This window comes from Melopsittacus undulatus, chromosome 3, assembly GCF_012275295.1.
Source record: "Melopsittacus undulatus isolate bMelUnd1 chromosome 3, bMelUnd1.mat.Z, whole genome shotgun sequence".
Classification (NCBI taxonomy): domain Eukaryota; kingdom Metazoa; phylum Chordata; class Aves; order Psittaciformes; family Psittaculidae; genus Melopsittacus; species Melopsittacus undulatus.
In genome coordinates this window covers 86,440,171-86,467,381 of record NC_047529.1, presented here as the reverse complement: position 1 = coordinate 86,467,381, position 27,211 = coordinate 86,440,171, and the positions used below count along the sequence as shown (strand labels likewise).

General features: G+C 36.9%; 1 protein-coding gene across 15 annotated transcripts in view; it reads right to left on the bottom strand.

Annotated features, from left to right (window-relative positions):
• Positions 1-27,211, bottom strand: part of AFDN (afadin, adherens junction formation factor) — a 116,260-nt gene that overhangs the window by 54,048 nt on the left and 35,001 nt on the right. For 11 of the 15 annotated variants that reach the window (XR_004549498.1, XM_034061087.1, XM_034061093.1 and 8 more), the window contains exons 2-12: positions 25,012-25,207; positions 23,349-23,464; positions 21,630-21,793; positions 20,224-20,384; positions 19,062-19,219; positions 13,516-13,627; positions 12,945-13,112; positions 7,720-7,814; positions 6,743-7,005; positions 5,305-5,374; positions 3,119-3,237 (exon numbers count right to left, since the gene is read on the bottom strand). Coding sequence is in view for 14 of the 15 variants with exons in the window: in XM_034061087.1 (XP_033916978.1) it covers positions 3,119-3,237; positions 5,305-5,374; positions 6,743-7,005; positions 7,720-7,814; positions 12,945-13,112; positions 13,516-13,627; positions 19,062-19,219; positions 20,224-20,384; positions 21,630-21,793; positions 23,349-23,464; positions 25,012-25,207 (1,622 nt within the window). In the remaining variant the exon portion in view is untranslated. The remainder of the gene's footprint in view (positions 1-3,118; positions 3,238-5,304; positions 5,375-6,742; positions 7,006-7,719; positions 7,815-12,944; positions 13,113-13,515; positions 13,628-19,061; positions 19,220-20,223; positions 20,385-21,629; positions 21,794-23,348; positions 23,465-25,011; positions 25,208-27,211) is intronic. The other 4 variants (XM_034061099.1, XM_034061088.1, XM_034061100.1 and 1 more) reach the window with 1 other exon arrangement.

Here is a 27,211-nt window from a genome sequence, read left to right as displayed (position 1 = left end):
CATCCTTCCCCAAAATTATCTTTTTGTTACCTTTCCTCTAGAATCATTCAAGCTAGATTTGCCTGCAACACAACAGATCAAAATACAGACTTCAACTGTGGAGTCTGGTATTAATGAACATCCTCCTCTGCACTGTATGGCAACCTGATAAGATCAGTTTGCCATCTGCCATTGATAGGATTCAAGTAACAAATTAATTGAATTACAAATTACAGCAAATACTTTTTCCCATCTTTAATAGCAAGGCCCTAAAACTAATGAGAACTTGGTCAATTTATTTTACCTTTCTTCTGGCGAGCAGGTAAAATCTAGCCTCTGCCCTCACTTGTTTGTTGCTATGCTGTTAAGAAACAGCAGTCATTCCATGAGCCCCAGAACTGTGCCCTGACTTAAACTGACCATAGTGCTCTTTCTTATCACTACCTATCAGAGAATTCACAAAGGAGAAAAATGAACAGAAAATTGGTTTCTATGGAGTCTACAAAAGGTTAAGCACATATTTCATTACTCCCTTAAGAAAAATCATTAACTTAACTGTTCTCTGTAGTCAGGCACCTATTTTTAGGAAACATGTAAAAGCTCAGTATCTTCTGCAAGCAAGTCATTTTTAACCACATGTAACACAATAGGTAGAGCTTTCTACTTCCCCCAGCAACTTTGATAAAAAAGGGCATGTAATACAGTTATATAAACCTCATTCTCCTGAGAACTGTAAGTTATTCCAGGAAGCAGAGATAGGACACCAAAAGCCTTTACTCTACTACTTCCTATAGTAAAAATCCACAAGATAACTTTGAAGGCTGATGTCAGAAAATCTAAAATTAAACTTTAACATATTTAATCAAAAAACTAAAAGTACCCTTGGGGTTTGATGTTGTGGGTTGTTTTTGGTCTTTTTTATTGGTTTTGTTTGTTTTAGTTATTTTGGTTGGGTTTTGTTCATTGGGGTTTTTTTAACTTGCAAAAAATTAAACCAACAGAGACCTCAGTTAAGCCATCCAGGTAATGCCTTATTATAAACAGTGCTCAGCAAAATGAAGTTCTGGGAGCTGAAAGTGAAGGAGCAGCACAGCATTGCAATACATACGTTAAATTTCTGCCAGTTTGGTTATATTTCAAACATGACAGCACTCTCTATGAAGAGCACTCAGCTGGTGTGTAAACTGTAGCATTTCTTCAGGTTTTATTGCTATACATTTAAGATTAACTAATTTCTCACTACCTGCACACTGTCAAACTTGCATCATCTTCACCAAGAACTTAATTACTTTCAGTAAAGAATAACTAATATTCACACAGCATTATCCAAACAGGACTATAGTGACAACTCCAGAGATTTTTCATCTCTCCCTACAGGAACTGTAACAGACAAAGAAGTAACTGGTTGGTGAACCAGTGCAAAATTCAGCTGATGATTTATTGCCTTCTCTTTTGAACAAAAAGATAGTGATTCCTTTCAGCACACAGGAAGGAACAGAATTCTGTCTTCCCTCCAATGGAAGAGAATGCAGCATGAAGAGATGAAAAGTGGTATGGATTAGTGTAATTGCTTAGAGAATTTTGGAAATTGGCTTTAAGAGAAAAATTAATATGAAGTAGAAAGAGGTACGACTTCTTTTAAAAAAGTTAGTTTTACCAGTAAATTAATTATCTAAGAACAGATGCAGTAAGTCAATTATTTCAGCTACTTTGGTGTTTCCTTCAATTAATATGCCATTTTCTGCCTTTCCTAATCACACACAAAAGAAATACTCTCAGATCAGCTTTGCAAATTGGAAATTTAGATAAAATAATTCTCTCTGTGCTTCTGCTATGACAGCACCCGCTCAACCTGCTTTGTTACTGGGTGCATTTTAAATATTTGCTGTCTTTTGATATTGCTTTTATAGAAAAATCCTCTCTGTAGTGATAAGATTTTCTGAGCTAAACCAGTCTGAAAGTCTAATTAGGATGTGTCTATCAAGGCCATAAAATATTGATTAGGGGTTGCCTCCTGTCTATAGTGTCAGATATATTACACTTCCAAATTGCATTAAAAACAGTAACATTCTCCAGGTATTTCTGGATTCTCTTAGATTGTCTATGATAAAATGCATTAAAAAACAAAATATATTCTCTCCCTGTGTGATTGCATTGATGGGAGCAGGCTGAAATTGAACATGGTATTACAAATACACAGAGACTGAATAGCAAGAAAATGGCATATGACTGGAAGTCAGTGTTTTTAACTATAACTTTGGAAGCCAAGTGAATATGCAAGTCTTGAAGTGTTGTTCTGTACTTCAAAAAAGGGCTTACGCAAAATGGGATACCATTTATCTACTAATCACAGGCACATCATAAGTGCACAAATCAAGAAGGAAGTATTAGATGTACTTATAAATTACATAACTTTACAAGACAAGCATCCAGAGGTAGCTAAAATTCTTGCTCATAAGACTTGCCAACAAGACTACTGTAGAAATAGGAATGACCAATTATTTCCCTCTCCAGATTAAATCACATCATTTAGCCGTCAACAACATTATTAAAGTCATTTCATATGACATTCCTAACCACAAATCATTGTGACAAGACTATCAGCTTGGCTTTACAAAAAGAGAACAACAAATAATAAAATACTGAAGAAAATAATTATTTTTTTTAATATTCTGAAGTTTTTTGCTTTAGTTGTTAATCATGGGTTTTATTTGGAGGGACAGGACATGTTTACAAGGGTATGTAGTGATAGGCAAGGGTAACTGCTTTAAACTGCAAGCGAGAAATTTAGATTAGATATAAGAAATTATTCACTATTAAAGTGGTGAGGCACTGGCACAGGTTGCCAAGAGAAGCTGTGGCTGCCTCATTGCTGGCAGTGCTCAAGACCAGGTTGGACAGGGCCTTGAGCAACCTTCCCTAGTGGAAGCTGTCCCTGATTGTGACAGGGGGGTTGGAACTAGACGATCATTAAGGTCCCTTCCAACCCAAATCATGCTATGATTCTATGACCTGAAAAGAAATCTCATCTTCCATTGGGAAAAATCAGTTTAAACTATTTTCACAGACTGTTTCATCTGTCAGGAAAATGTACCTATTTTTTTCCGTTATGAGAAGTAATGGATTGCACATTTCCTACCTGCTTTCCTGTCTGCGGTAATCTTGCTGCTGTTCTATTCTAACCATCGGCTTCACCATTCCTCGTTCGGCTGTGCTGGATGCTGATGATGTCCTGTCACCATCAAGCCTGCTGGTGCTCTAATTCAAAACAGCAGGACAGGTGCTTAGCATGCAAACATTGGATTAGCCAGTATTTGTGCTTGGCAGTATTAAAATTAAGTGTCAATTTGAGGCTTTAAAGGAGATGAGAAAACAAAAGAGAAGAGTACAGCACAGAATCCAGCAGCTCAGCAGGTGTTTCTACCACAATGAAGAATTGAAGAGTACACTTGAAATTCAAAAGATGACAGTGGCTAGTGAGGAGCAGCTATTTGTTAATGCACTGCAAGAACATATAATGAAAATATAAAACTTATTTAAAAGTTGTGTGGTTATCTATAAAAAGTAAGAATGAATTATTAATGAAAACTTTAGCTAAGTTGTGAAATATATTAACACATTTAAAACTGGCTATGCTCCCCTACTCTGCTTCTGCAATAGTTTCCAAGCACTTACATTTCTGATCCATGCCACCATTTATCCTGCTCTTAAGGAAAGACTGAGCTGCTAGACAGTACATAATTTTCCAGGGCAAGAAGTGGCAATTCAAACAATGTAATTTTTAATGTACAACTCCATGATTTGTTTTCTTTCAGTATCACAAGCTCCTTAGTAAGAAGCTTTAAATTTATGACTTCCAATTACATCACACCATATCAGGAAGGGAAAAAACATGCTGCTTTAAGCAGCAAAATATAGAGCAATTATTTTTCAGTGTAACAGTTGAAAACAAAGCATTAGTAAAATAAAAAGTGTTACCACATTTCCCAAGACATATTTAGGACTAAGTAATTTGCTTTGACACAAGAAAACCTACCAAAAAACGCATTTCAAAGCAGGAGTTTGAACAAATCTATTGTTACTCCTTTACCATATAGAAGCAGAAAACTCTTAAGAGCAACCATCAGAAAACAAGTGATTCAACCAGCAATTTAACAAAATGTAATGTACATTCTCAAATAAAAAACAAATTAAAAGAGCTTCTCAAGCTTTCCTAAATCCACTGGAAGTATTTTTCTCATGAGTTTGAAAAGACTATGAGCTCAGCTATACAACATCACAAACTCCACTTTTCAGCAATTTTGAAGCATTTTAAGTTTGCAGTGTTCCTTGGGGTTTTTTTTCCTGCCATAATGTCACTAAACAAATACCTATCTGAGCTAAAGAGTGCAATGAAGATAAAAGAAAGCACTGTCACAAACAAAGCTACAAGGAAGCAGGAAAAACTGAAGTCTGTGGCAAGAAAAAAAAATAAGACTAACAAATTCAAAAGCTATCAAAGTATTATTAATAGCTACACTGCCATTCCAGTATCACTAAATTTCTTTACAAGTACTTCAGTTTGATAATAGTAGTAATAAAACATAAGAAGAAATAACTTTCCGGGAGGACTACTATATTTCATACTGTTGAAATAAGCCATTCTCTCATTTCATCTGAAACGTGACAACAGCACCAAGAAAGGCATTAACCAGGGTGTCATTTTACTCTGCTTTTAGAATATGCAACTCTGGCACAGAATTTATTAAGAGAAAGACAACGCAGGAGGAAAGCAAGAAAAGATTATCACCTCATAAAGAGTTTAAAATTCTGGCTGCAGAGACTGTTTGTTTAGTCAGCGTGTACACAGGAGCTGCACTGAAGTCAAAAGTCACATTCATTAAATTTTAAAAGCCTAGTTAAACTAAAATTGAACACCCTTTAAAATTTTATATTAAACACTTATTTACCCTACTGCAAATGACAGTCACAGGCTACATACAGGAAATAATTATGTATGACTTCTATCATTTCTAACATGAATGTCTACCTGCATGAAATCTGCCTTCAAAAGGTCAGCTTGGGGAGAAACTATTCCAGGCTGGAGAAATTTCCCTTTCAAAAAAAAAATTTAGTATTATTGGCATGAAACACATGCCAAATGCACAAACAGAACAGTTTTGTGGGGAGGGAAGACGACGCACATGATACCAAAGCCCACCCACAGCAGGAAACAGCTGGGGAGAAGGATGAACCAGCTGCACTTCACAAATACTACTAATGTTTTAATTTTGACCTTACACATGAACTTTCATTATTTATTCTAATTTAGTCATAATACAATACCTTGCTTGCTGGTAATGCTGTTCCACTGTGAACATCTCCCTCCAGATCAAATGTGGTTTCCTGAACAGCTCTACAAGCAAGATAACATTTCAAGTACGCCTTAGAAACTACATCATTAAACATTTAACAAATAAGGAACAGAGTAGCTAAAAATCAGTAAATTAAAATTCAAGAGGTATACCATGAGTCCAGTTAATATTCACTTTTTAAAACACTGTATAGATTCTGTATATAAAAACACCTACAGATATCTATACAGATAATTTCCTTTGGAAAAAACAGATTCTTGATGACTTTTTTCCCAGTTAAATGAGAAAACAGAAATACACATAAACATAAATAATATAAAAATAAACCCACATAAAAATATGTTCAAGGTATTATGTTCCCTTGTACTAAACTTGCTACAAATTTTTGCCCAGTTCTTCAGTACCAAACATACCTTCTTGATAATGTAAATAATTCATAAATCATAGCAATAAATTTTATGATCTGCTTATCCTAAAGAGTTTGAAAAATAATTTGATTTTTCATACTGCAGTAACCCTTTGCCAGTGATTTTGCTGTCCAGGTGTAAAGTTCTGCATTAGTACCATGCTTTGCAATTGACTACATAAACCTGCGAGATCATTTGTTTACTGATCCCCAAGCTTGATGTACAGTGAACTCAAGATTTAAGGAGAAGTATTACAAGACAGCTAAATTGCCAGAGGCCATCCAGCAGACTGGTCCTACAACAAGCATGCAGCATATTTCTACATTAAAATAAAGTTGAGAAAAAATAATGGTTAAAACACACATCTACACTAACTCTTACTGACTACAATTGTTTCTCCTGTGAATTTCTACAGCCACTGAGTAGAATACCCCAGCCTCTGCAAGTCACTAAACCTACAACCAGTGTTTTTATTACGCACCTATCAAAACCATGAATATACAGAAAAACAACTGGATGGACTTTGGGACTGTTAATCTTTGAAAAACAGTAATAACACTGCAAAAAGTAGTTGCTATATTGAGACATCTAATTCCCTACCCTGATTGTCTCAGTTTGTGACTACGCTACTTGATTTCCAAATCCTTCTGGGGGAATTTTAAAAGTTACTATCTGAAAAAAACCCACAAACCAGACTCTCTGAAAACATTCAGTGACTCCTTTACTTTTCCTGGAGGTTGGATGAACTTTGAAATATATTAAAATAAGGTGTCCCACTGTTTTTAACACAGAAGTGAGCATCAGGAAAACTTGTCTGAATACTTCACAATGAGAAAGACACTTGCTAATCCTAAAAAAAATCACAAGGTGGAGCTCAAGTATTAAAATAGTTATATATTTAACACCTCAAGCAGCTACTCAGAACTCATTTGAAGTCATAGTCTGGACACAGGACATTTATAATACTCTCATTATTTTTTCAAGAGCTCACAGTTTACTCACCCAGTTTTGTGTCTGGGACCTTTGACCATAAGACTTGCATCAATAGGTCTTTTAGAAATAATATGGTCTTGAGTGGGATCCACAAACTTAAATACATGAGATGAGCCAAACTGAACCTTCATTCCACTTTGCAGCATAGTGGTTTCTGAAATACGCTGACCTTCAACATAGGTTTCAGCATCAATACTTCTTGGGGTTACAGTGACAACCCCATCCATATTCGTGAGGTCACAGTGATGAGGCTGAATTCCTGGACCAAATAACTGGGAATAGAATTAACATAAATAAGCTAAATTATACAGCAGCAGAAATTAAAACAAAATGAGCAGCTTATCATTCTTACAGACTAGTAACTTAACTTCACTTGCTTATGAATTTAACACAGGTAAGGGGTACTAAAATCAGCTGAGTTTCACTTCAATTTTCCTTGCAACAGAGATACAACTAAAGTCCTTGCAACTAAAACATACAGCAGAAATCCCTTAATGAAAAGGTTTTCCCTTTTTTGGTCATATGCTGTTCAGAACTGTTTTCTTCCACTTGCTGTTTTGATGTGGAATCTCACAATGCAAATATTTGCAAGTCAGCTACCTGGATCGAGGATGCTGTAAGAGACTCTCTGTCATGAATTTCATGCAGCTATGCTCGTTTAATACATTTACAAAATCCAGCCTCACTCAAAGGAGTTGGAAGCCATTAAGTAGTCACAATAACACTGATAAGTACCAGTGAACCCAGTGTCCAGGCAAAGAAAAGAAAACCCCATTTTAAATAATGAAACCTTTACTTTCCTCTAAGATCAAAAGAGAGGAAATAATGTCAGAGCTATGACCATTAACATGAAACTGCAACAATATTTAACCCTTCTAGCTTTGTAGGGTATCTACAGAATATTTTACTTACCCAGTTTCTACATTTACACATAACTGACCAAAGACTGGATAAGTTCTGTCATCTCAGCCTGCTTTTTTCCATACCTGAATGGAATTTTCATCAAATTTTTCAGTTCCAACTTCAGTGACACTTAACTGTAGACGATAGAGCTTTGGCTTATCTCTGGAGTCAGAACCATCTGTACAGCAAGTGAAAAATATTAATTTGCAAGTTAAAATTCAAACGCACAAAATTTCTATGTCATTGCAATTTAGTTCAGAATAGCAGTGCTCACCAAAATTAACTGAGTGACATTCTTTCGAGATTTGTTAGGAACTTTGTACATCATCCATCACAAAAAAAAGCATTCAACACAAGAGCACTCAGTCCTAGGAACATTTTGCAGATATAGGGATAGCCTTTTATTAAATCTCAATATTTGACTCTATAGAGACATACAACTAGTATCACTGCACAGTAAAAAAGCAATGCTAATAGGAGTATCTTCAGCAACTTAGACTGTGTGCAGTTTTTCATACTTAACAATGTTAATCAGAAATTATGCGGCCGCATCTTCAAGGTCACCAAATGCAGACATACATTTGGCTGCTTACTCCCGCATTCTCTCATTATTACATCTCCCCACAATTTACACATGAAAACCTAGAGTAGCTCATTCGTTTATTTACTTATGAATCCCAAAGTCAGACATTTCCTTCTACACACATCACAGTTTGTTAAAACTGGCACCCCAAAAATAACAATATTTAGTTCAGGGGCAGGGACTCTTATTCAACAGACAAAAAAACTGGAATTTCAGAAGTCAGTGACATAAAAGTCAGGGCTAGTTAGCTAGGGCTTTTGTTTTTAACTTCTTACAGAAGCTTCTCCTAATCCCTTTAGACACAGACTAGAGAGCAGTCTTTACAGTCCAGTGATTTCCCTCCACATTAAATGTACTTCCCCCCTCCCCATTTTAAAATGGAAACAAAAAAAAACAGTCCTACATATTTCTCAAGTATTCTGTAGAATACATGGTAAAATACTATGTTTTCCAAATGCTCATTTACGAGAACTTACAGATTTCATTCCTGAGTTCAACATTTACGTCACACCACCACCATATATCCTTAGTATAAATGCATGTCATGCTTTCACACAAGAAACGTATTTTAGTAACACGATGCTTCTGCGGAGGCAAATCAAGACTGCCCTGTTTCTCTGGAGTGTCCAATGTAACAAGTAAACACTTTAAACCACAGCACTAAATACAAACACTTTTTTTTTCTAGGAAAATTAGAAAAATTGAAGCTGAAAGTTATGTGGAGCACACACGTAATCATCCATCAGTAAGCCCATTTCTACAGTAAAAGGTATCTTGAAGAGAATTACTACAGATTCTAAAAAAGATGAAAACCCTTTTTGTTCTAGGGGAGGGAGGGATGCAGGAGGGAAGGAAGGTAGGTTGCATTATGCTGTAGTACAAAGTCTTGTATTTCCTGTTTTTCAACAGCTGTAAGCTCACCTAAATGCTGTTTGGAATGCATTCCTCATAACTCACTACAGAGGGACACAAGTTTTGCCAGACCTATGACAAATTCATAGCTCCCCACACCATGACAGTCCAAGAAGGCTGCTTTAAACTAAGGACACAACACAAATGGAAGCTGTGTCTGGGTTTATGTAGTTATAAGTCAACATTCATGCTTCAAACAGCAGTGTTATTTAAAAACAAACAAACAAACAAAAAAACACCCAACCAACAAAACCACCAACTATGGAGTGAATAGAACTGAACGGTCACTCTAAGCACATCAACCCAGTGACTCCTAATACAAATGTAGATTTTTGATTAATACAAAAAAAGACAGGCCTCTCTTCATGGATATGTATTTTAAATTCACCACTAAAAGGTGAGCACTGCACCACTTTGGTAATTTCAACTGATTTTGTTAGTCTGGTGCTTGAAACAATGCTGGGAAATAGTAAAGACTTAAAATCAGACTAAACCAAATGAAGATCAGACCACAGAAACCAAGTAAGCCTCAAAGTTGAACAAAAACATCCATATAAGGGACTGCACCTACTAACTTAAAAATTAGTTAAATCCACACTTGAGGAGCAGCAGATTTCCTGCACATATTCATGAGTACTAATAGTTTAAACAGTAGGAAGTTTAAGAGACTGGTTGAGCAGATTTGAAATATCATAACAAATTCAGAAGATAATTCTGCTATTAAATTTCAGACATGATGCACACTTCCAGCAGAAAAAGCCAACAGTAAACATGTGACAGATTACAAAGATCCTTCACATGAAAACACGGAAGTGTTACCACATACCACACTGCAGTTCTGCTCTCAGAAAGCTGGCCAGGGAAACAGCCCTGCTCAAGACTTTTAAGCTTCTTCAACCTCCTGCAATTCTTTGCAAGCTATTGTACCTGCATGTTTTCAGCATCTCCCATTGCTGTCAATTCTACAGTTCAGTATTGCCTTTTTTTTGTGTAGAGGAAGGGAGGAAAAAGCCTTAAGGTTTTGCCTCCTTTTTTGAATTTATTTATCTTTATGTAATGCTTTGTAATTTTTACTTCAGGCTTGCACACAAATCTCAGAGCTCACATCCTAAAAAATGTCTTTTTGTCATTTTTCTCGGCCTGAAGTTAGTAGCACCTCTGAACTCATCAGCAGTCATATTCACAGATAACATCACCAGTGCCAGCTGTTCAAGTGCTGTCATATACACTTCAGTCTATCCAGGCTGTTTCTGCTATTATCAGATTCATCTCTGTTTATTGGTTCATTTACAGGACTTGGAAGACAGACAACTGCTGACTACCATATTTGCAGCCACAAGCCACTGAAGTGCATCCACTGTACAGAATTTGATCTTCAGTCCATAAAGCTCATACAACCAGAATGTCAGTCGTGGAAAAGCAGAAGAACAGGACAAACTTCCAGTAGCAAACTTACTGAATTTGTGCAATTGCTCAGGGCATGAAACTGAAATCTGCCAGGTTCTTCGGTGAGAACATAAACAGTCAATGTTTTGACAGAACGACACTTCTACAGAAATTATTTCTAAATACAAATATGCCAAAATGCATTGTTCCAAAGAGACAGACCGGACTATAGTTCTAAGACCTCTTTTACACATTCTGAGACAAAGATTTGAGAAAGTGTAACTTTTTCTTTCCCCCAGTGAGATGCAACCAAATTTCAAGCTTTCTACTCAATGGTCAGGTGTTCTTGCAGAGTTCCTCCATGCTTATCAGTTCAGCACATTCTACAGAACGTTTCTGCTCTCTGGAATAATGATGTTAATAAAATGGAAGTCTGAATTCACCAAAGAGTTAAGCACTGGAGGCGTAAGTTTGAACGAAGTTCTTTAAACCCCAGTACCGTACTCTATAGCCATGAAAGGGTGCAACACCAACAGATGTACTGTTATAGTAGTCTGGGAAAAAAATTAGAAAATAGATGCCAAAAAAACCCAACCCCCCCCCAAAAAAAAAACCAAAAAACAATCCCAAACAAACAAACAAAAACAATAGAAAAGGGAAAAGTATTTTGATAGACATTTCATGATAAAGCGGCTTTGTATTCTTGTCTATTTGGCCACACCAGGACATATCTGCTTATTGATCAAACTCCAAGGAGAATCAAAATCCATAACATTTTGTAGATTAGATTATCAATTTCAAATACTACAAATAAAACTTCATAAAACTCTACCGCCTAGCGTGGCTAAACTCTTTGATATACACCATAAATGTTACACAACACCACAAATCAGGCAGTAAAAATAGCAGAGGATGCTATGAAACACAAAACAGCACAAAGTGAGGTCACTTCACCAGTGGTCCAAACACTATTTCACATAAAAATCATAATTGATTTCATCCTCTGAATCAACATGGTAAATCACTGCAAAGCACAGTTAAGTTCCATACTATTTACCCAATTCACTTTAGAACAATGAATTCAGCAAGTAGATGGATCAAAGAACGTTTTTCTTTCTACCACAACACTGCTTGTAAACTGCCCTATGAAATTTAGCTGTTAACCTTTAGCTGGAAGGTTGAACTTTTTGGATGGTAGCACATTCATCATCTGTTTGATGTTTGTTCACAGACTGAATAATTAAATGGCAGCTGACAAGAGAGATAACTACTTCACAGAAGCAATCCCTTGAAAAATAGTAAGATAAGCAAGACAGTCTTTCATTTGTCAAAAAGAATCAGAAGAGTTACAGTCAGTGATGTTTTTAGTGACCAATGAGAGAACAGTATTAAATATAGCGTTACCTTCATAAGCGTGATAGTTGTAGTAGGCAAAGTGATTCCTTCTCCCTGGGGTTAGAAACACATGCAGAGGACCCAGGTGAAGGCAGCACCAGCAGGACAGATACCATGCAGAACATGCGGAAGAGGGCAGGAAAAGAAAAGACAGGAAAGGGTGAAACTGTAGCCAGACAACACTTATTCAATTTATAAGGATGAAGTGTATTAAACTCTTTCAACTTTAGAAACTGCACAGAATATAAAGACATCAATACTACAAAGCTACTGAATGAAACAATCCCTATTGTTTAGAAAAGCGACAACAAGCTGTTAGAAGAAAAAACATGAACAATAGGTCAGTCCCATGGGCACCATGGCAGAGGCTTAGTACACAGTGTTGCCACCTGTGGCATTTCAGATTGGTTTTCCTCTCCCAGTTAATGGATGTCTTGCTCCACTGCTCAAGCACATTTTAATACTAAAGTGACCAGGCTCCATGAAGAGTTTAGAGCACAAGAAATCAAAAGTACTATTAGAAGAATCCAAAGTACCAGGTATGCAAATCAAATCTCAGTATATGGAAAACAATACAAAATACATTTAATAATACATTGTATGTACTAGTAATTTCATCTGGCAAAAAAAAAAAAAGAAAAAAAAAACAACCCAACCCAAACTAAACACACCACACGACTGTGATTTTTAACCTTTTCCCGTTTTTTTGCAGTTCTGAAGGAAGTTTTCAGCTCTAACTTCCAGCCTGGTTTCCCAAATGGTGAACAACCAGACTTCAAATTGTAAATCACTTCTTTGAGTACCTGAGTGTACCCAAGTTACACTTAATAGGAAAAAGATCTGCAAATAACTGAATTACCACAACCAAAAGTCCATATCCCAAACTTTAATTTCTATTGTCTCATGTTTCAGAGCAGAAGTTGCATGTGTTTTATCATACCTTGTTGGTCTTCCAATGAAAGTTTTATCTTTGAAAATCTAAACGCCTACCTAATAATGTATTTTAGATTATTAGATAACTAGAATTCTTACCTGGGCTTAATTCTACCAGGTATGGGAGTTTCTCAGGAGGAAGGCAAGAGCCGTAGCTAGACCCGTCAACTCTTTCCTTCCCCTTTAATGGCTTTCCGTCAGCTATTTTCTTGGATTTCTTTGGGATATAATCAGGAGGCCGCCTTTTCAACTGAAAGACTAGTATTCCTGAAACACAGTATTATACATCCTTTGAATCTCACTCTCTGAACAAGCACACATCAAACATCTACTAATTTGCAAATGTTCCACGGGATTACTTTCGGCTTACTAAATTCCTGACATTTCTTTATGTAGTTATTTTTAACTTATTAATAGCATCGTCGTCCTCAGTAGATAATTTAAAAACTTTAGGATAAAATGTAAAACACTTCTACTGATTTAAGATGTAGTACCATAAACTGTGTTGAATTAAACAGTAAATAACTCTAAAAAAAACTAGTATTACAAGTGCCTGAAAACAAACCACTTTAAACTCTTACATTCCAATTTCTTATTTTACAGGGGTTCCACACCAAGGCTTACAACACCTAAGGCATAAAAAAAAACTCTTAAAGCTTTTTATACTTACCTTTATCACTAGGCCACTCCCTGAATATCTGCAAGGGACACTCATCATCATCAAGAATAGTTTCTTTAGCACCTTTATCATCACAGTGCTGAGCACCAGGAGGAAGAGTGACCTAGAAGAGAACCATTACCAGTTTTTAGAGCTGTTAGCAGACAATTAAAACAGAGAACTGAAAGATATAACTTCTGATTTTTTCTTGTTTGCTTGCTTGTAACAAAAGAAAAGTAAAAGGATTCAGTTACTTGAAATGCATTTTGCCTTCAAAGAGTTTTTCCAACTCTCTCTCTTGCCACAATTAAATCACACATCCGTTAAAAAGCGAAGGAAAGCAAGTTACATCTAACACAAACAAGCTGTCTAAAGAACCAAAACCAAGTATACTTTCGGAACAGAAATACAGACTGTTCATACCTTTTACAGCTATACCCTGACAAGACAGAGGAAGGGAGATACCTTGATTCATGAGTTCTGGCTCTAAAGGAACCATAACCTGTGATTTCATGCATATTTGCATTACTGCTCCCTACAGTGATCAAACATGAAAAATTATGATAGACAGCATTACACTGTATGAGTATCTTCCAAGTTAAAGATAGATCTTTCAAAGGTGACTAAAATAATAAAATACATCTTAGGTCTTTTATACCGCATTTGCGAACCCAATGATGCTACTTAAATTCATAGACAGCTCTATTTTAAACAAGCTACTCAAAATTATTCCCATCTCTGAACTATGACCCAGGTAACACGTTCTGGAGTGATGCACTGTTGGCTACTGCACCCTTCTATGCTGCAGCACTCAAGAGACTTTCCACTCTTATTTATCACCTCTTTCCACACCCATTTTAGTGTTAACCAAGTTCTCACAGATCCACCTCAAACATCCTTTCATGTTCTTCCAAGCAGGAAACAAGTACATGTAAGATCTGAAGTACGTAATAGAGTCATTTGCCTTTCCCTAAAACATTTTCTATGCAAAACCTGGCTAAACATAGGACTAATTAAATTATCTTTAATTAGATTTTCAAGTAGACAAGATATTACAAAATAAGGAAAACATTAAAATGTATAAGCCAAAGGGAAACAGAAACACATCTACACTCAAATCTTATCTTGCCAAACCACTCTTTTCTATTTTGCGTCTCCAATTTTAAAATCAATTACACCTATGGGATAATTTTTATTAGCTAATTAAGGTAACACTGTTTCAAGCCTTATTCAAAAAGCAATGATTTTTAAATTCCAAAACCCTAGTGACAGAAGGCAACCAGTTGCTACACAAGAACTACACGCTACAGTACGTGTACCAGGGCTGACCAATACTGGACTGGGGAGCAAACCAAAGAAAAGCCAAATGCAGTGAAGTTAAAGGGCAGGTGAAATACATACAGGTGCTACTACTTGACCCTGTTAAACTTCTGCCTTGGAACTTGGATGAGCATCTGTACTTGGGTGCTGGTCTCAACGGCAGCCTCTTGTCCTCTCAGACAATTGCATTCCTCCCTGACTCTCAGGAAGCATAAGCTGATAACTCAGCCATACCTCACTTTAAAAAGTGTGTGACCAAACCTCTGGAAAAACACAAACCACCACATGTGAGTTCCTGCAGGCAGAGAGAGTTCTAGCTGTGAAGAAGCTGTTTTCAAAAACACCTGTTTCAGGTAAATGCTGTCTCAGTTTCACCCACAAAGCTGAATTTCCTACATTTTAGAATAATATTAAAACATGGGAACAAGTTTATATTATGATTGAGTTTTGGCTCATAGGTAGAAAATTGCTTTAATGTTGAGAAATAGAAGACGCAGCTAAATACCCTTTCATGAATTTAAATCCATGCAGACTGCTGAGGCCATGAACACACACTTTTACTGATTTCTGCAACTGGTAAAACCATCTTAAGATCACAAGTCTTGGAAGAGATTTGAAGTCTCTTCAATCTACCAACTGAAACAAATGTGTAACAGATGATTCAGAAGAATATACTCTGCTTCCTCATAATTGCACTAATTAGCATATAAAGTCATTCCAATCTTTATTCAGCTAAAAATGCAGTGAAACATACACGAAATACAACCTAAGAAATTTAAATGAAGTCCATAGGAACTCAAGACTTAACTTTCACAGCATTTGCTGGGATAAACAAAAGATAATACTCAGATACTTAACCTTCCTGTGGTCAGTATTAACTACAGATCAAGTTATCAGATTGACCCTTAGCAAAAGTTACACACACACAGAAAGAACCCATGCTATAAAGGGTCTTCAATAAGGTCTTCCATCATGTTAGTGTTTAGTGGGTTTTTTTAAATGAAAAAAATGTATTTTATGTTTGAATATATTGACTTATTCCAATGAACAAGTCCTCAATATTCCTTACGAATTGGAAATACAGGCTCTGCACATGGAAAAAAACTAAAAGAAAAAAAAATAAATAACAAAACCCCAAACAGCCAAACAACTGAACTTGCTACAAAAACATTTAAAGTCTCATGTCTGTAATCTTTATTTCTTTAGCAAACACACCAAAAACTAATTGCCATGAACTGTATAGTTTTGCTTGACATTACAAAAAGTTCTTTACACCTTATTCTCAAGTGAAGAGTAAGAGTATGTTTAACCAAAAGTCTAATCAAAATTCTACTTTTAAGAGTTAACTAGTTTGCTGTGTGATCAAGTCTTATGCCCTAAGGGAATATGCACAGGTTGCTTGAAAGACTGTCTAATTAATTTGACAACCTGAGATATGTGCAGTGAACCCTTTATTCTTCAGGACAACTCAAGCCAAGCAAACTGAAACAAACAAAACGTATATTGGAACAAACCTGTATTTACTTGATTACATAGAAAAGAACTTTATGAGTGGGCATAAAGGTACAGCCTGGTACATTGCAAACCAGGGTATGAAGACAAGCAACTAACAGGAAACTGACATTTACAATAATGGTTGTCAACAGTGTTAAAAACTCTTACAGTGTTCCTCTTTCAGCTGAAACTTCAGAAGTGACTGAACTTTGTCAAAGGAACTTATGCAGCCTTATAAAGGTCTTGTCATATAACTATCTATTTTAACAGTTAAGTAAATGCCAACTGTTTAAGTCTTATTTGAAGTCACTTCACCTGCCACTCAAAGAGAACACAATATTTAAAAATCCCAAACAGTAGGAAACTGAAGTTATACACTCCAGTATACACTGTTTTAAACACAACAAATATGAAAATAATAGGAACATGTGCAAAACAAACCTCTCTTCCTTGGAACACTGTGAAGTCTCAGAAGAACACAGGTAAAGCCCCACCGGGGTAAAGAACAGCTATGAGACTTCAACATAAAGGAGTAACAATGGCCATGACACCTATTTAGCACTGTATTTGTGAGTTTACAAAAAGGACAAACAGTGTTGAAAGATATAAAGCTAAAGCTAGGATACCATAATGTTTTAAGCAAAGAAAGCAACTCCATAAAATATTTTATTAAAAGTGCATTTTAAAAGTTAGGTTAAAAATATTAAACTTGATTAATAAAGGAAGTATTATCATACTGAAAACCCAAGCTCTCTATCTAGCAGAGGCATGAGAAAGGCCAAGTAGGTTTCAGCCAACTGCAATGACTTACAGTAAGCAAAACAGTAAGGTCTTCTGCACTTAAAGGTATAAAACAGATCTGCTATTAGCCTGTGAAGATCATCCATGTATTTCAAATGTAAACATAAGCATACAACTCATGTCAGTATAGAAGCTTACTACACCAAGATGTGCCACTCAGAAAAGACAAAAGTATTTTCTAGAAGTGCTTTCCAGAAAACTAATTTAAATCAATTTGCTTCACAGAAAAGATTTTGTTAATCTTTCCCAAGATCAAAGCAACATTCCTCAGATTATTTTCTACATTAAACATCCTCACACAAAATTAGAGAACATGGGAGAGAAGATAGAATCACCAGAACCACAGTGACTTGCAATAGCTTCCCTGTTAAGTGTGCAGTTCGCCAAATTCCATAAAATCTAAATATTTCACAATACATCATAACACTCTCTAACTAAGCAAACTGATACAAAACTATCTTCCAAACTCAGTCACAATGTCTTTGCTGTAACCCAGAATTCTCTCAAACCAGCAGAAAATAAACCCATGCCAATTCAGCAGCCTGTTTGATAAGATGAATGCCTGAGAATCATTAATTTCATTTACAGAACCCACAATATGAAGATAACTGTCATAAGTAAAACTACACATAAAAAATACTTTCCAGCCAAGATTAAGAAACAATTTTAATATGCTGTGTCACAAAAAAAAAACCCAACCCTATTAGAAAATTATTCCCCTCTATAATAAAAACCTATGTAACATTTTTCTGAAGTAAAATTAACTTTCACAGTTGGGGCCCCAACTGTGGGTTAATGAAGACAAGGATAAAAAGTCCAGCACTTCATTAAAAGTACATCTACAACTAAGACAAAACTGTTGACACAATAAGAACAGTCCACTGCTATGAAACTACAAAAGCACTACCACTGTACAGTTTCCTTAGTACTAATCAGAGCATCAGAGCAACATCAATTCCCAGCTGATTCTACCACTAGAGGCTGTAAGCACAGAGAAACTAGATACTGAGGTTACTCAAACATACCATAAAACACAAATTTGAAAGCAGCTTTATGACCAAAGATATATCTACATCCTTAGAGCAGCTAGAACGTGTGGGAATGCCACATAATATAACCTTTCTTACTGTTTTACAACAGTGTAATATCAAGCCCTGGAGAAGGGACAGATGAAGAGAGCACAGTATCATGAGAGACAAACATTTTTGCCTTTTCTTTCATCATTCTGAGGAGTAATAAACTCAATTTCATTAAACAAGAAATAACTGGTAATGTAATCAAAGACTGGACTCAAACAAGGATCAAATGTTTCCAAATCTCACTATTATTCTTCAGAAGATGATACGGACAGAAGTTTATAACCTTTAATCAGTACCACCCATGGGACTGTTTGAATAAAGCCATACCTCTAATAAAACAGCAATTTTGTAGAATTCCTTTAGAACTTCTAAAAGAAATTCTGAAAATAGATGCAAGTTTCACTTCAATGTTTAATCTTTTCTGATGTGTAATGAGGGTAAGCTACCACTGAAAGGCATAAGGCAACAGCATGTAACATACCTTTCATAATGGAGTTTGCCTCAGCACTTTAGCCTGTTTGCTTTTAGTTCAGGGGAATAGTTCTGGGCACAAACAGCACTACTTTAGGTATCTGCACGATTAACTATTAGTTTATACATCTGTGAACCATAAGCACACTTGGTGGTATAAAACCACATTGCCAAGTTCAGGAATACGTTGCTTTCATTCCTAATGTTTATCCACGTAGCAAGTAATAATTTCACAATACTGGAAGATTTAGGTTTTAAAAGCAAAACCTCTGACAAATCACTTCAGGATTGCTGAGGCTGTTAGATTTTTTTAATGAAAAAAAAACAATTAAAAAATAACCAAAAAATTATGTATGAAGCATGAGAAGATTGTGACTTATTAACTTCACTTACACGAGCAATGCAATAATCCTTTGGATTTTCCTTCTCCAGACCGTATTTTTCCAGTGCTTCAATAACTGCAAAGTCTGCAGTATCTGTAGTGGACAGCAGGATTGTCTTGTATGGTATATTTGGTTTTAAACTGTCTGCATAAATTCTCAGTGTCCCACCTTGGAAACAAAATTTAATTAATAATGCTACCAAAGAATAAAAAGACAGAAATATAATAAATGGCAGAACATAAGAACAACCCCCTTCAGAAATCATTCAGTCAATCCACTAATACAAGAAAAGTTACATAACATCCCTAAAATAATGTCTCTGCCATTGGCAAAAATCTCCAGCAATGCCTTCCTAATTTCTCTAAGCAAGTCTTTTCCCTAGTCCTTTACCATTCTTTATGCTACCTGAAGTTAAAATGAAACTGTCACGATGACTGGATGAAGAACTGATCTTTCCCCAACATGACAGCAAGTTTGTGCTGACTTTCAAGAACCCCTCCCCTCTTTAAAAAATCCATTTAAGATTTCCCTCAGGTGATGTTTTCTACTCCTGCAACTCCCCCTTCATTACTCTTCCACAGAGAGAATGCACACTGGAAGTTTTACCAGTACTAACATTGTTTCATTTATTTAACACTGATGTTTACACAAGCACTGGTTTTGTATCCTCACCTCCAAAAATGTGAAATACTTGATCATCTATATTCACAAGACCTACCAGAACCCTCTGTGCAGACCTGAACAACCATTCCTTGCCATCCTGCATTTGTGCTACCGGTGCATTTTCACATTCAGGTCATTCAGCTTATTCTTAGTAAAATGAATGACAGTTATTTCACAAAAATTCCTCAGTTTGTCAGTTTAATAAGCCTAATTCTGTCCTTCATTCTTTCCCAGTTTAGCGTGGTTAGCAAGATTTCTAGCATATTCTCTTAAATCAATTTGCTCATCACTGAAAGCTTCGACTTGCATTCAGCACAGAACACACTCCTGTGGAATGCTATGTCTACAAATCCTTCATTCAGTTACATCACAAATTAAATCAGTCATGAAGTATAAAAAACACTGGAGAAAGCAGAAGTCAAATTTACAGATGCTGTTTGCCTTAAAAAAAAAACTCTTCCAGTAAACAGTTTAACTGTTCAGAACTTAATCAGAAGAAACCTGAGTACCTGAGTCTGGTCTGCCATCAGAACTGCGAAATTCCTGCATTCTCTTCTCCAGTTTTTGCTGTCGCCGCCGTTTCATAACCACCTCAGGATTTGATATTGTGCGAGTGAAGCTGGTCTCAGGCATATCTTTGTAAACCTCAGCTGCAAGGCGAGAATTCTCACTGCCAAGTTAGTTTAAACAAACAGAAAAAAAAATCATTATTAACATCTTAAAATACATATATCCTCATCATTTCATAAAAGATAAAAGGCAAGCAGAATTCATACACATAGGAAATCAATTATTGTAAGCTGGTTTCTACATGAACTTCACTTTTGCTAGGATTACCGCTGTTCATGTACCCCATTCACTTGAAATAGAAAACCACCCATTAAGTATTGGTGGTTGCTAGTTTCTCACTCCTAAAGAATGTGGGGAAAGGCCTTAAAGAAAGTTTATACTGCACCCCTAACTTCGTTCTGATTTACAATACTGCAAATCCTGTGGAAGCAGTCAGCATGTGCTTGCAGCTCATGCTTTTTCTTTTCCTAATGCACTTAAATACAATTCTATTTTAATTTAAAAAAAATCAAGATCAAGCTAAGTAACAGCACAGAGTACTGAAAAGGTCATGCTGACATCTGAGACTACACATATCCATGCAGAGCAGTACTACAGGTAAGAAAAACATGTCAACCAGTTAACTAATTTCTTTCATCTCTGAGAATCTGTTCTCAGTTATGATCATCACTGACTCTTTGAGTAATTAAAAATCCAGCATTAATGATTCCCCCTTTCCCCCTGTATATAGCATATGAAACCTACAAAAACTGGTACAGAGATTAAGCTTAATGTAGATCTTTCTCAAGCTTTCTAGTTTTTAATACAGTTATTCAGGCCTGACTCTTGTACTCCAGTTGTCTGTACAAGGATTAATGTATGTCCTGCCCTGTCTCAATAAGACAAAGCAGATTTGGGAGCAAGAGCTGAAGAATTCAGACAACTGGCTACCAAAATACAACTCAGAGAAAAGCAATCCAATAGTCAAGGGATAAGCGAAATGCAAACACCTACACATACTAATTTTTCTTGCAAAAGACATAACAATCAAACATAGCAAGAGAAATAAACCCACTCTAGAGTAAATGCTCAAAATAAACATAGTGCAGAAAGTCCATGTCATCAAGCACATCAATTTGTGTCCAAGGACAAATAGGTGGTAAAAAGCTTATTTCATGCTTTAAAAACAAACCTTGTGGCAAAATGTACATACAAACCACAGAAATCGCCATTACTTATTTTGGTTTATCATGTTACTGCACCCACATCAACTACTTTTGAAAGAAACAACTTACTTGGTAGCCAGGATAAACCCTTTAAAGTAAGATGTAGGTTACATGAACTGATCAAAGTTTAACACACTTACATATCATCCCCATGAAGAAGTCTATCATCTTTATCTGATGCTTGTCGTAATGCCTCTTTTTCACGCCTCTTCTTTTCTTTTTTTTCTTTTTTTGAGAGCGTTCGTTTGAAATTCTGAATTACTCCCTCTTTTTCTTGTTTTTCAGGGCCATTGCTCTGAGCCTTCTGAAATAAAGGAGTTTAAAACAACTTCCATCATTCTTAGTCCAATTAAATGTCAGTATTAGTTTTAACTGTCCAGGTAAGTCTGATTAAGACACAGTATCACTAACACAAAAACAATACTTCAGGCAACAATACTCCATTACACAGGGATAGGACTAATACTCTCCAGAATAAAACAGAAGGCAAAAATATTTTCATGTTCCAAAGCAGGTATGAATTGATTAAGCATCTTGTATGCAAGAAAGCAACGAAAAAACAGAAATGTACTTGAATAATGCTTACTATTTCACCTTAAGGATTAAGTGAGGCTGCAAACAAATTTCTGCCTCCTAGTAAAAATACTTGACAAAACAGCACTGCACTTCATCTGTTTTCAAGACAACCATGCTGGAGCATCAGATAATAAACTACAGATGGAAAAACATTAGAGAGGACATTTCCCCCACGGTTTATTTTTCTGAGTTGTCCTTCCAGTGTTCTCTTCTCCAACTCCTTCTCCTTGTACACACCTGCATCAAAAGAACTATAATCCTAGGCTCATTTGCCTTCTGAAGATAAAATAATAGATGAGAGAAAGATGATGCATATTTTTTTCTTCTATCAGGAAGTAAAGAACACAGAAGAAAGATTGAAGACTGCTTAATTCAATGAATAGGAATAGCAAGTCTGGTAGATGTAGTGGAAGACATCATTAATTTTCTCTCCCCACCTCTAACATGGATGCATCCTGTAGTCAAAAATATAGCGTAAGCATAGTCAGCTCATGTCCCGATACCCAACACGCCTTTACAATTAACAAGCTCTAATTCCAAGAGCAAAAATAATTTAGTGCTCAGCCCAAGAGGAAAAACTTATCTGAAGATAGCCCACACTGAACAGCACATTTTCCAAAGATACGAACTTCTTAGTTAGATATATATAATTATATGACTCCAAAAGCCAAAGTTTCATCTAATTTTGTATTTCAATTATTAACATATAAACCCCAAACCGTAACACTTTCGTACGGCTCATGTTATGCCTCTCATTTTGCACTTAGAAAGAAAAAAAAACCCAAACCAAAACAAAACACACCCCGCCCCCCCAAAAGGAAAGAGACTCCCAGCAGTTTTGTTAAGAAACACCATGTTACCTAGGGAGGTAACAATTTTTAGTTATTTAACTCCCTCTGGCATCCCCTTTTAGAGGCTCTGCAAGAGGTAGGATTGCCCACTAGGTGTTTGGCACCATATACTATTTCAGAAAAGTTTTAAATCATGTTAGCACAAAGCAAGCTCTACATTCTCTGAGCTATACATGCTCCAGTACCAGACAGCTGCATGGATCAAAGCATCACAAGCCATTTGAAAGATGTGTTGCTGACGTGTTCCATCTGAATGCTGTGCTGTGAAGATGCATTTTAAGCATTTCAAATGACTAGCTCCAGATATCAAAGGTCAGCAGTAGCAGTTATGCTCAGGAATTAGGAAAGTAGTAATAATGGTTTGCTATATAAGCAAGTCCTACACACTTCAAAACCACCGTTACCACTAGCATACTCCATATGAATACTCACCTTTGGAGGAAGTGTATCATTTTCGTTCTTGAGAACAAATCTTCCCTCTCGATCATCTTTGTTCCAGTTCAATTGTACAACAAGAGGCTTCTCATCCACATCTAATCTTCTTTCTTCTTCAAAAAAATGAAAAGCAGTAAGTTACTAAGCAAAGATATTGAGAAACAAGTTAAAGGTCTTAAAAAGCAGGCGGCTTGCTAACACTGCACATCAGCTAATATTTCCCTCAAGTACAGGGACAGAAAGTCTGAGGGGGTAGAAACGCATGATCCCTTTCCAGCAATCAGCCTATATTCCCTCTAGCTACATAAGCTGAAGGTCCACATAAAGTAGTCTTGCAAACCTCCTTTGTCAGAACTAAATATGGGAACATCAGATGATCACTCAGAAGGAGAAGATACATCTACAGTTATGTTTCAGGCTCCATAACTTCATGAGACTTCCAAATTCTTATTTTCCTTATCTTAAAGTTAACCAGCCTGATTGTGGCCCAAGAATTGCTATTCAGGAAAGACTACACAAAAATAAACCAGACCGCATAATGGATTTTTTTTATTTCATACATGTACTAGACAACATTTTATTTAGTGCATTATACATATTGTAAGTATATGAAAAAATATGAGAATGGTTTTAAAAAATTAAACAAATGCTGCCATTTATCTCCCTTCTAGAAGTAGGTGACATTACATATACATAGCAAGACATTGTCGTCTTTGCAGTTACATTTTATTCAATGAGAAATATTTCTATTGAACAAGGCACCTCTCTTAGAAGCCACATTTTAAACATCAGGAACTTGATCTGCAAAGGAAACCATTTCATTTTGACTACTGGTATGGTGCCACCAGATTTTTAAGGAAACCTAAAGCAGAATAACCACATACTATTAATTGCTTAAATTAGTGATGACAAATTCACTTTTTCCCAATACCAGGAAATCTGTTTGCATCAATTCATCATTTGCAGATTCTGGAAAGTGACGCATATGCCAATAAATTTCCATTCATTATCTCAAATTAAATAATTTTCAGTCTTTTAAAAGCAAAATTCAATGGAGTTAAACCACTTGTCTAAGCTTCCAAAGTACAAAAAAGAAAGTGCAACGCCATGCTTGTTTCTCCTATTCCTGTCTCCACCACTACCACCTTCCAACTAGAAACTTTCTGCTACTGGGGGAAGACAAATGCTAGAAGCATCAAAAGTTTATTTAGATATCTATGTTCTTCCCAGTTAACATGAAAGGATTTGTTTAAGAAACACAGTGTCTTCAAATAATACTGTGTTGAACTTTCCCCAGTTTAGCAGTACAGGAAAACCAAAGAACTGAGGATGTACTCCAATTGACACTCCTATTATCCCATTATAAATTTAGCCTTTATCTACTAGTCCTAAAAATAGCAATTCTAGCAACAAATTAACAGGATGTCAAGTACAGCATTTAATAGAACATAATCAAAACTTACATAAACTGCAGGCCTGATATGAGTACTTACATTTCTAAACACCTCTCCCCACATAACACTCAGGAGCAATATCTTTAGGAACAAATACAAAAAAAAAAAGACCCAACTTATATGGTTCAGAAACCGATGGTAAACATATTTTGGCCAGGGTGGACAGTGGTGTGGATGCAGGCAAGGCTCCATGACTAAAAACTAACCTCCGCTGACGTGCACCTCATAAAGCGAGTATTTAGGGGATGACAACATTCGCATGTCCGGTCGAAACTTCTCTGCCAGAGTTTCTATCACATCTTGAGTTGTGGCAGTACTAGACACACGGATACATTTTGTTGCAAAATTTCCAGCCGCTTTGTCTTGAAAGTAGAATCTCATTACTCCATGAAACTCTAGATCCTGTAAAGAAATAAAAATACAAATCTGAGTGCTGACTAACAGTAATAATGTTCAGAGTCCTCTGGTAATTTACTAGTTACAAATATTTAATGAAAATATAAGACATTCAAATACCACACTGATTTTCAGGTACTTTATATTAGTGGAACCATTTAAAACTTGGATCTCTAAATATCCAAATTTAGAACTATTGTCAGGTTTACCTGAGGGAAAACACAACTTGTTTTTGTTTTTTTTTTTTTTAACCCAGAAACATGTCTTGACACTAGTCTCCATGTATATTGTTACCCAGAACAGACCCCTATATCCCACATCTGTAAGAGCGCAGGCTATATATGCTCGAGGAACAGCAACATGTCTCAAAGAAAACAGCTTTCTGTCACAGCAGAAAAGCATAATCTTTTCTCTTCTTTCCCCAATGCATAAGCAACTGCCTCATATGCTGGCATGCTGGTCCTAGAAACAGCTTGCCCAGGAACATACAGAACAGCCGGTTAGGTCCTCAGTACAGCTCCGTCAACACTCTGGGAAGGGAAAAAAAGCTCCAGTTCCAATGCAGGGTGAAAGGGAGAGAAGAAAGGGTCTGCAACTATTAACCAGATGGCTACACCACAGCTGCAACATCAGTCCACTCCAACTATTGTGAATTCACATCCTCGGATAGAAGCATAGAATCATAGAATAGTTAGGATTGGAAAAGACCTCAAAATCATCTAGTTCCTACCCCCATGCCATAGGCAGGGACACCTCACACTAAACCATATCACCCAAGGCTTCATCCAACCTGGTCTTGAACACTGCCAGGGATGGAGCATTCACTACCTCCCTGGGCAACCCATTCCAGTGCCTCACCACCATCACAGTAAAGAATTTCTTCCTTATATCCATCTAAACCTCTGCTGTCTAAGTTTCAACCTGTCCTATCACTACAGTCCCTAATGAATAGTCCCTCACCAGCATCCCTGTAGGCCCCCTTCAGATACTGGAAGGCTGCTACAAGGTCTCCATGCAGCCTTCTCTTCTCCAGGCTGAACAGCCCCAACTTTCTCAGCCTGTCTTCATATGGGAGGTGCTCCAGTCCCCTGATCATCCTCGTGGCCCTCCTCTGGACTTGTTCTAACAGTTCTGTGTCCTTTTTATGTTGAGGACACCAGAACTGCACACAGTACTCCAAGTGAGGTCTCACAAGAGCAGAGTAGAGGGGCAGGATCACCTCCTTCGACCTGCTGGTCACGCTCCTTTTGATGCAGCCCAGGATACGGCTGGCTTTCTGGGCTGTGAGTGCACACTGCTGGCTCATGTTCATTTTCTCATCGACCAACACCCCCAAGTCCTCCACAGGACTACCATGAATTCCCTTTTTGCCCAACCCGTAGCTGTGCCTGGGATTGCTCCCACCCAGATGTAGGACCTTGCACTTGTCATGGTTAAACTTCATGAGGTTGGCATCAGCCCATCTCACAAGCGTGTCAAGGTCCCTCTGGATGGCATTCCTTCCCTCTAGCATATCAACAGAACCACACAGCTTGGTGTCATCGGCAAACTTGCTGAGGGCACACTCAATTCCACTGTCCATGTCAGCAACAAAGATATTAAACAAGACCGGTCCCAACACCGATCCCTGAGGGACACCACTCGTTACTCGTCTCCAGCCGGACATTGAACCGTTGACCACAACTCTTTGAGTGCAACCATCCAGCCAGTTCTTTATCCACCGAGTGGTCCACCTATCAAATTGATGACACTCCAATTTAGAGACAAGGATGTCATGTGGGACAGTGTCGAATGCTTTGCACAAGTCCAGGTAGATTATGCCAACTGCTCCACCCCTGTCCATCACTTTTGTAGCCCCATCACAGAAGGCCACCAAATTGGTCAGGCAGGATTTTCCCCTAGTGAAGCCATGCTGGCTGTCACCAAGCACCTTGTTGTTTTTCATGTGCCCTAGCATGCCTTCCAAGAGAATCTGCTCCCAGATTTTGCCAGGCACAGAGGTGAGACTGA